The 10,238-nt window shown below is 46.3% G+C and overlaps 2 protein-coding genes across 3 annotated transcripts in view; both read left to right on the forward strand.

Moving 5' to 3' along the window:
• Positions 1–3,363, forward strand: part of LOC117513729 — a 29,188-nt gene extending 25,825 nt beyond the window's left edge. The window contains exon 6 of one of the 2 annotated variants that reach the window (XM_034173968.1): positions 3,251–3,363. The gene's annotated coding sequence lies outside the window, so the exon portion shown is untranslated. The remainder of the gene's footprint in view (positions 1–3,250) is intronic. The other variant, XM_034173967.1, reaches the window with a different exon arrangement.
• A 5,721-nt stretch (positions 3,364–9,084) lies between these two features.
• LOC117513405 (stonustoxin subunit alpha-like) overlaps positions 9,085–10,238 on the forward strand; it is a 15,683-nt gene continuing 14,529 nt past the window's right edge. The window contains exon 1 of the mRNA XM_034173589.1: positions 9,085–9,292. Coding sequence (XP_034029480.1) covers positions 9,237–9,292 — 56 coding nt within the window. The 5' untranslated portion in view covers positions 9,085–9,236. The remainder of the gene's footprint in view (positions 9,293–10,238) is intronic.

Below are 10,238 nucleotides of genomic sequence, written 5' to 3' on the forward strand. Positions count from 1 at the left end.
TTAGTAAATGATATAATAATTGATCAACATATTGATTTATTCTGCCTTACAGAAACCTGGTTACAGCAGGATGAATATGTTAGTTTAAATGAGTCAACACCCCCGAGTCACACTAACTGCCAGAACGCTCGTAGCACGGGCCAAGGTGGAGGATTAGCAGCAATCTTCCATTCCAGCTTATTAATTAATCAAAAACCCAGACAGAGCTTTAATTCATTTGAAAGCTTGACTCTTAGTCTTGTCCATCCAAATTGGAAGTCCCAAAAAACAGTTTTATTTGTTGTTATCTATCGTCCTCCTGGTCGTTACTGTGAGTTTCTCTGTGAATTTTCAGAACTTTTGTCTGACTTAGTGCTTAGCTCAGATAAGATAATTATAGTGAGCGATTTTAACATCCACACAGATGCTGAGAATGACAGCCTCAACACTGCATTTAATCTATTATTAGACTTAATTGGCTTTGCTCAAAATGTAAATGAGTCCACCCACCACTTTAATCATATCTTAGATCTTGTTCTGACTTATGGTATGGAAACTGAAGACTTAACAGTATTCCCTGAAAACTCCCTTCTGTCTGATCATTTCTTAATAACATTTACATTTACTCTGATGGACTACCCAGCAGTGGGGAATAAGTTTCATTACACTAGAAATCTTTCAGAAAGCGCTGTAACTAGGTTTAAGGATATGATTCCTTCTTTATGTTCTCTAATGCCATATACCAACACAGTGCAGAGTAGCTACCTAAACTCTGTAAGTGAGATAGAGTATCTTGTCAATAGTTTTACATCCTCATTGAAGACAACTTTGGATGCTGTAGCTCCTCTGAAAAAGAGAGCTTTAAATCAGAAGTGCCTGACTCTGTGGTATAACGCACAAACTCGCAGCTTAAAGCAGATAACCCGTAAGTTGGAGAGGAAATGGCATCTCACTAATTTAGAAGATCTTCACTTAGCCTGGAAAAAGAGTCTGTTGCTCTATAAAAAAGCCCTTTGTAAAGCTAGGACATCTTACTACTCATCACTAATTGAAGAAAATAAGAACAACCCCAGGTTTCTTTTCAGCACTGTAGCCAGGCTGACAAAGAGTCAGACCTCTATTGAGCCGAGTATTCCTTTAACTTTAACTAGTAATGACTTCATGACTTTCTTTGCTAATAAAATTTTAACTATTAGAGAAAAAATTACTCATAACCATCCCAAAGACGTATCGTTATCTTTGGCTGCTTTCAGTGATGCCGGTATTTGGTTAGACTCTTTCTCTCAGATTGTTCTGAGATATTTTCATTAGTTACTTCATCCAAACTATCAACATGTCTATTAGACCCCATTCCTACCAGGCTGCTCAAGGAAGCCCTACCATTATTTAATGCTTCGATCTTAAATATGATCAATCTATCTTTATTAGTTGGCTATGTACCACAGGCTTTTAAGGTGGCAGTAATTAAACCATTACTTAAAAAGCCATCACTTGACCCAGCTATCTTAGCTAATTATAGGCCAATCTCCAACCTTCCTTTTCTCTCAAAAATTCTTGAAAGGGTAGTTGTAAAACAGCTAACTGATCATCTGCAGAGGAATGGTCTATTTGAAGAGTTTCAGTCAGGTTTTAGAATTCATCATAGTACAGAAACAGCATTAGTGAAGGTTACAAATGATCTTCTTATGGCCTCAGACAGTGGACTCATCTCTGTGCTTGTTCTGTTAGACCTCAGTGCTGCTTTTGATACTGTTGACCATAAAATTTTATTACAGAGATTAGAGCATGCCATAGGTATTAAAGGCACTGCGCTGCGGTGGTTTGAATCATATTTATCTAATAGATTACAATTTGTTCATGTAAATGGGGAGTCTTCTTCACAGACTAAGGTTAATTATGGAGTTCCACAAGGTTCTGTGCTAGGACCAATTTTATTCACTTTATACATGCTTCCCTTAGGCAGTATTATTAGACGGCATTGCTTAAATTTTCATTGTTACGCAGATGATACCCAGCTTTATCTATCCATGAAGCCAGAGGACACACACCAATTAGCTAAACTGCAGGATTGTCTTACAGACATAAGGACATGGATGACCTCTAATTTCCTGCTTTTAAACTCAGATAAAACTGAAGTTATTGTACTTGGCCCCACAAATCTTAGAAACATGGTGTCTAACCAGATCCTTACTCTGGATGGCATTACCCTGACCTCTAGTAATATTGTGAGAAATCTTGGAGTCATTTTTGATCAGGATATGTCATTCAAAGCGCATATTAAACAAATATGTAAGACTGCTTTTTTGCATTTACGCAATATCTCTAAAGTTAGAAAGGTCTTGTCTCAGAGTGATGCTGAAAAACTAATTCATGCATTTATTTCCTCTAGGCTGGACTATTGTAATTCATTATTATCAGGTTGTCCTAAAAGTTCCCTGAAAAGCCTTCAGTTAATTCAAAATGCTGCAGCTAGAGTACTGACGGGGACTAGAAGGAGAGAGCATATCTCACCCATATTGGCCTCTCTTCATTGGCTTCCTGTTAATTCTAGAATAGAATTTAAAATTCTTCTTCTTACTTATAAGGTTTTGAATAATCAGGTCCCATCTTATCTTAGGGACCTCATAGTACCATATCACCCCAATAGAGCGCTTCGCTCTCAGACTGCAGGCTTACTTGTAGTTCCTATGGTTTGTAAGAGTAGAATGGGAGGCAGAGCCTTCAGCTTTCAGGCTCCTCTCCTGTGGAACCAGCTCCCAATTCGGATCAGGGAGACAGACACCCTCTCTACTTTTAAGATTAGGCTTAAAACTTTCCTTTTTGCTAAAGCTTATAGTTAGGGCTGGATCGGGTGAACCTGAACCATCCCTTAGTTATGCTGCTATAGACTTAGACTGCTGGGGGGTTCCCATGATGCACTGAGTGTTTCTTTCTCTTTTTGCTCTGTATGCACCACTCTGCATTTAATCATTAGTGATTGATCTCTGCTCCCCTCCACAGCATGTCTTTTGCCTGGTTCTCTCCCTCAGCCCCAACCAGTCCCAGCAGAAGACTGCCCCTCCCTGAGCCTGGTTCTGCTGGAGGTTTCTTCCTGTTAAAAGGGAGTTTTTCCTTCCCACTGTCGCCAAGTGCTTGCTCACAGGGGGTCGTTTTGACCATTGGGGTTTTTACGTAATTATTGTATGGCCTTGCCTTACAATATAAAGCGCCTTGGGGCAACTGTTTGTTGTGATTTGGCGCTATATAAATAAAATTGATTGATTGATTGGACAGTTTGTTCATAATGTCTCCATGCTACAGCAACAAACACTTTGATGATGTTTATTCTCTCATTCATGTTCATCACTGCATCATTCATGGATCCATCAACACTGTCAGACTGACTATTATTATAATTATTATTTTAAAGTGAGGTTATTTTATGTTTTTTTTTAATATAAATTCAGAAAAATTATGATCTTAAGGGTTTTTCTGTGTAGGCTCTCAGTTGTCCAGGTGGTTTCCATAGTAGAGAAGCTTGAATCTTCGACTGGACTGGGTTGCTTGACGCGAGGACATTTCGCTTCAAATCGCAGAAGCTTCCTCAGCTAAAATTCTTGCTCTGGAAGTCTGACTTCTGTCTGACTCTTGTAGAGACGAATGAACAGAAGCCAACAAAAGCTGGAGTTTTAAACCTAACCAGACCCCTCCTACTGAGAGGCAGACTGCTATAGGCTAGTGACTAAACAATAGCTCTAATTAGCAACTATTGTGCTCTAGTTAGCACTCTCCTAATGACAGGGCAGCTGTCCCTCCTAATGATGGGATGGATGCCTTTCTTGATGGCTCCCTTGATGACTCTCCTGATGACGTGAATGACTCATTACCATGAACTAAAGATTGAAACTGCTTTGACCTGAGTACCCCATTGTCAACAAGGGATAAAGCGTGTCTCAGACCCCCTCCCCGGTTAAGGCTGGGTTTCAAACATTTCACAAAGAATGCCTCATTGACCCCTCTCTCAAACCATTTCTTCTCTCTGGCTAATATTTTAACTTCCTTGTCCTCAAACGTGTGGTTAGTGTCTTTAAGGTGGAGATGAATTGCAGACTGAGGTCCACTGGCGCCCTCTCTGCGGTGCTGGTATAGTCTTTTGTGTAAAGGTTGCTTAGTCACACCTATGTAGTGTTCGTTACAGTTTTCCTGACATCTGATAGAATACACTACATTGCTCTGTTTGTAACTAGGGATCATGTCCTTAGGGTGAACTAATTTCTGTCTCAAGGTGTTAATCGGTTTAAAGTAAACTGGGATTTTGTGCTGTCTGAAGATCCTCTGTAGTTTTTCCCCTACTCCTGCTAAATAAGGGAGAGACACTCCTCTTCTTCTTGTCTCCGTCTCCTGTCTATCTGGTCTCTTTGCTCTCTGGGACCAGATAGACAGGACAACATCATAAAAAAAACAGACCAGAGTTCCTAACTTCAAATTTTTTTTCAACATGAGGGCGTCTCCATCATCTGGTTAGAAGGTAAAAATCAGAATAATAATTTTATTTCTGTTGCTCTTTCACGATAAATACCAGTCAGGAACAGTTTTTTTTTTTTTTTTTTTGCTGATGACGTCATGGCTCACACTCACTGATCTGAACCATCTCAGTGAGATCAGCGCTCACATTCCAGCCTCATCTTCCTGATGGTTCAGTGTTTTTTCTTATGTGTCGACGCGGGTTGAGGAGCGGACCTGCGTCAGACAGGACCCAGCGCTAAAAATAACCAGAAAGCGGTTCCAAACAGAAACTATTTATTATTCACCTGTGCTTAAAAGTGTAAAAACATAAAAACAACGTCCCTCTGGTGGAGTGATTCGTGGCTCGCTCTCCAGCGCCCGCAAGGATTAAAGCCAGCGCTCCTGGACTTCCTACCACCGCCAAACACCCCCCAGGTGGACACGACAAACTGATTCTCTGTGAAGCAAAGAGAAGGTGAGGTAAGGCAACAGATACAACTATATCTTCCAATAAACACACGCTATCAGCAACACACTCAGGTCAGTGTCCTTTTTTTTTACTTTATGCAAATGAGCAGCTTCTCACAACAAGTGGAGGATCACTTATCCTTCACGCCACAGCAGTGAGAAGCAAACTGCACAATTCTCTTCACAATTCCAGTATACTGTGTAACAAAACACCAAGTTACTATCAACAATTACTTAAACACTTAATTACCTTTCGTGTGTGCTGACAGCATGTGTCCTCACCCCTCCCTGCTTCACGGGCTCGATGTGTCAAAACCCAGGCGCGGTCCTCAGCGTCTCACAAACGAACGTCACAAGGTCGAGTTCCCGACAGTTCTGCTTGAATCACACATGACTTAAATGCAGAACGCCATCCAATTATCTGCTTCAGCTGCAAGTCGTCCAGGTTGCACGTGAGCACCACTCACAGGTGCTTTCCATGATGTTGATGAGGGTGAAGACTCTTCAGCCAGCACCTTCTTCACAGACAAATCAGCCCCCATGCCACCTGGAGAGCAAAGAAAAGAAAAGAACACCAAAACATCCAGCCACGCCCCCCCAACACACAACAGTACCCCCCCATCAACGGGAAGCCTCCCGGCGACCGAACAGACCAGGCCCGAGAACAGCACCTCCCTCCGGGGTCCACGTCAGGAAGCAGACGGCAAGACAGGCACCGCAGCTGGAAGGCCGGCTGGAATCAACAAAAGCCCCAAAACAGTCCCCAGAACAAGTCCACTCACACAAAAAAAACATAAAACCCACCCAAAACCTCCCCAGGGGACCGTCCCATCAAACCCCGGGAGGAAAAGAAAAACTCCCAAACACAAAAACCCAACACAGTCCCACAAACACAGTACAAACGTAAATGCATAAAAGAAAAATAACAAACAACCCCCCCAGAATGACCTGCAGAGCCCAACCCCCCCTCAGAAGGCCTTCATTGCCAGTTCCAGGAGGAACAGCCAAAACCGTAATCCCACAAAGGTCCCCAGGTCTACATGGAGTAAAACGGTGCCCCCCAGGGGACCGTATCATCAACCCCAGGAGGTACCCTCCCCACAACCCCGGAACCCCAGATCCGGTCACACTTGGCCGGTCGGTCCCAAGCCAATTCCCCCCCAGAGGACCGTCCCATCAACCCTGGAGGCGGAACCCGGAAGGAAACAAAATAAAACCAAAAACCAACCCCCGGAGGACAACCAAAAACAACCCCGGGTGGATATAAAACGACCATAAACCCTGTTACCCTCCCCGGCACCCTGAAAGACCCCAGGTCCCTCCCAGAGCCCTTCGGCGGCTCTATTTTGGCGAACGGCTCAAAATATTAAGCCGGAGAAGGGAACAGGTAAAAACTAACCCAGCTCCAACCCCAAGGCGCAGCGGAGAACCGGAAATACGTCCGGTGCCCCAACTCGACCATACCCCAGCCACTCGGGAGGGGTGGAACTACCGAAATGGCAAACGGCAACAGATCGGCCCACCCCTCCGACTGAGGCATGTCTCCGCTGCACCACACCCCGGCAACACCCATGACAATCGGTACAAAGGCTCACCGAGGCTGGAGTGGAACCGGGCCCTAACCAAACTAAAAAGAACGCCTCTAACACCCCCCCCCCCCAGGTGCAGAGGTCTTCTGAGAATGCTCAGCGTGACCAACCTGCACCACCCCACAACCCACAAGACAAGCGGTCTAAGGGCAAGTGAGGTTGGGGTTAGGAATGTAGAGAAATAAAAACAACAAAACAAAACGACCCAACAACCCAAACAGAAAATACCTAAAAGCACATACAAAATTGACACGTAAGTGAGCCCAGGCGGGCTTCTAACCGCCTATCACTCCACCAGATGCGCCCCTACCTCCCCAAACAAGTATAACCCCTGATTAAAGAAAACAAAACATTTACTTGTGCTAGAATTTTTTTTTTTTTTTTTTATGTGGGTTCTTTTGCTTGTCCCAGAACACTTGGAGTTACGTCACCGTTATTTCTCTTGACGCTTACGTGTCGGGGCAATACAGGAATCTCGACTCGTCCGAGCTACATGGGCTCGTCAATAGGAGGAGCCGGAGGTCCCGTCGGAGGAGCCTCAGTGGGGCGAAGAAGAGGCGGCCCAGCTTTGTGTCGGGGAAAGCCCTGAGACAAAAAAAAAAACGCTCTGATGGGCGTCCTCTCTCGCGTCCACGCTCCTTCATCCGATCATCTAGGTGAATCACCAACGATATTAGCTCGTCTAAATCGTTTGGCTCATCACGGACCGCCAGCTCGTCTTTTAATGACTCATTTAACCCGTCTACAAACACGCCCCGTAATGCTGCGGCATTCCAACCTAATTGAGCAGAAAAAATCCGGAAGTCCACGGAATATTACGCCACACTCCGCCTCCCCTGCCTGAGATTCAGCAACCGTTGAGCAACGGTATTCGTTTTCACCGGATGGTCAAAAACCAGTCGGAACTCCCGGGAGAAATCCTTAAAGGACCCTAACAATGGCGAGTTGTTACTCCACAACGCTGTGACCCAAGCTAAGGCGTCACCTCGGAGCAAATTTGTCACATACGAAACACGGCTTCCATCAGAAGAGAAGGAAGCCGGTCGCTGAGCAAAAACCAGAGAACATTGCATCAGAAACGAAGCACAAGCTTCGACGTCTCCCGCATAAGGCTCCGGATGACAAATGATCGGTTCAAACACCGAATCTCTGGGTGACGGAGTTATCTGCCCTGGTATCGATGATGCCGCAGCTGGCGCTGCAGGAAGCGGAACGGCTTGAGCTGCAAGCTCCGTAACACGGGCGTCTGTTTGTTTAATTTGATATGCGAGATGCTGTAATTGCTCCCATATTTTCTCCAAGTGTTCTTGAATCTTTTCGGCAAAAGGAACCGCCTCTGCCGCTGGGTCCATTATGGAATGACCGGGAACTACTGTTATGTGTCGACGCGGGTTGAGGAGCGGACCTGCGTCAGACAGGACCCAGCGCTAAAAATAACCAGAAAGCGGTTCCAAACAGAAACTATTTATTATTCACCTGTGCTTAAAAGTGTAAAAACATAAAAACAACGTCCCTCTGGTGGAGTGATTCGTGGCTCGCTCTCCAGCGCCCGCAAGGATTAAAGCCGGCGCTCCTGGACTTCCTACCACCGCCAAACACCCCCCAGGTGGACACGACAAACTGATTCTCTGTGAAGCAAAGAGAAGGTGAGGTAAGGCAACAGATACAACTATATCTTCCAATAAACACACGCTATCAGCAACACACTCAGGTCAGTGTCCTTTTTTTTTACTTTATGCAAATGAGCAGCTTCTCACAACAAGTGGAGGATCACTTATCCTTCACGCCACAGCAGTGAGAAGCAAACTGCACAATTCTCTTCACAATTCCAGTATACTGTGTAACAAAACACCAAGTTACTATCAACAATTACTTAAACACTTAATTACCTTTCGTGTGTGCTGACAGCATGTGTCCTCACCCCTCCCTGCTTCACGGGCTCGATGTGTCAAAACCCAGGCGCGGTCCTCAGCGTCTCACAAACGAACGTCACAAGGTCGAGTTCCCGGCAGTTCTGCTTGAATCACACATGACTTAAATGCGGAACGCCATCCAATTATCTGCTTCAGCTGCAAGTCGTCCAGGTTGCACGTGAGCACCACTCACAGGTGCTTTCCATGATGTTGATGAGGGTGAAGACTCTTCAGCCAGCACCTTCTTCACAGACAAATCAGCCCCCATGCCACCTGGAGAGCAAAGAAAAGAAAAGAACACCAAAACATCCAGCCACGCCCCCCCCAACACACAACAGTTTTTGTCACGTTTGGAGCTTCACAGTTTGTCTGCTGCTGACCACAAGGGTGGCAGACTCTCTGCTTCGAACTAGTGCACGTGAACGCACAAATGCTTTTTCTGCTCACACTTTGATTTCACTGAAACTCTGCATCGAGATTTACTGAGTTATTCCTTTAAAAAGAACTTACAGTGACAATAAATCTGTATTTCACATTGTGATGGAAATTTTGGCATTAAATCACAGTTAATGTCAGCAGAACTGGGGGGGAGATCTGTGATCTGTTCCATCACTAATTTGAAAAGAGACTTAATTTCTCTGATTTTAAAGTGAAAATCTTTCTTGTTTTGAATAGTCTCTGCAGGTTATCTGGCTGTAATCTGTCAGAGAGAAGCTGTGAAGTTCTGTCTTCAGTTCTCAGCTCTCAGTCCTCCAGTCTGACAGAACTGGACCTGAGTCAGAACCGGCTGCAGGATTCAGGAATGAAGCTGCTGTCTGCTGGACTGGAGAGTCCACACTGTCACCTGGAGACTCTCAGGTCAGGATTTAGCTTCTGCTTCAAATGGTTCTGTTGGGAAAGTGTAGTGACACAGCGGTAGAAGTCGGCCAGGAGGGCCGGATCCAGGATGAAGCTCCTCTTCACCCAGGAGCGTTCTTCGGGTCCATACCCCTCCCAGTCCACCAAGTACTGGAACCTCCGACCCATCCGACGGACGTCCAGGAGCCGGCGCACCGTCCAAGCCGGCTCCCCGTCGATGATCCGAGCAGGAGCACAGAGGGGTGAGGTGTGGTGAGGTGTGATGCGGGACACATGGAAAACCGGATGGATCCGCAGTGAAGCCGGGAGTTGGAGCTTCACTGCGGCAGGACTGAGGACTTTGAGGATCCTGAAGGGGCCAATGTACCTGTCCTGAAGTTTTGGGGAGTCCACCTGGAGGGGGATGTCCTTCGTGGAAAGCCACACCTCCTGCCCGGGCTGGTAAGCAGGGGCTGGGGATCACCGGCGGTCTGCATGGGTCTTCGCCCTCGTCCGGGCCTTCAACAAGGCAGAACGGGTGGAGCGCCACACCCGACGGCACTTCCGCAGGTGGGCCTGGACCGAGGGCACACCGACCTCTCCCTCCACCACGGGAAACAACGGGGGCTGATACCCCAAACACACCTCAAATGGGGAGAGGCCGGTGGCAGAAGACACCTGGCTGTTATGCGCATACTCGATCCAGGCCAGATGGTTACTCCAGGCCGTCGGGTGCGCGGATGTGACGCAGCGGAGGGTCTGTTCTAAGTCCTGGTTGGCCCGCTCTGCCTGTCCGTTCGTCTGTGGATGGTACCCGGACGAGAGGCTCACGGTGGCCCCCAGTTCCCTGCAGAAGCTCCTCCAGACGTGTGAGGAGAACTGGGGACCATGATCAGAGACGATGTCGGAGGGTATCCCATGCAGACGGATGACGTGGTGGACCAGGAGGTCAGCTGTCTCCTGGGCT

The sequence above is a fragment of the Thalassophryne amazonica genome, chromosome 7 (assembly GCF_902500255.1).
Source record: "Thalassophryne amazonica chromosome 7, fThaAma1.1, whole genome shotgun sequence".
Classification (NCBI taxonomy): Eukaryota; Metazoa; Chordata; class Actinopteri; order Batrachoidiformes; family Batrachoididae; genus Thalassophryne; species Thalassophryne amazonica.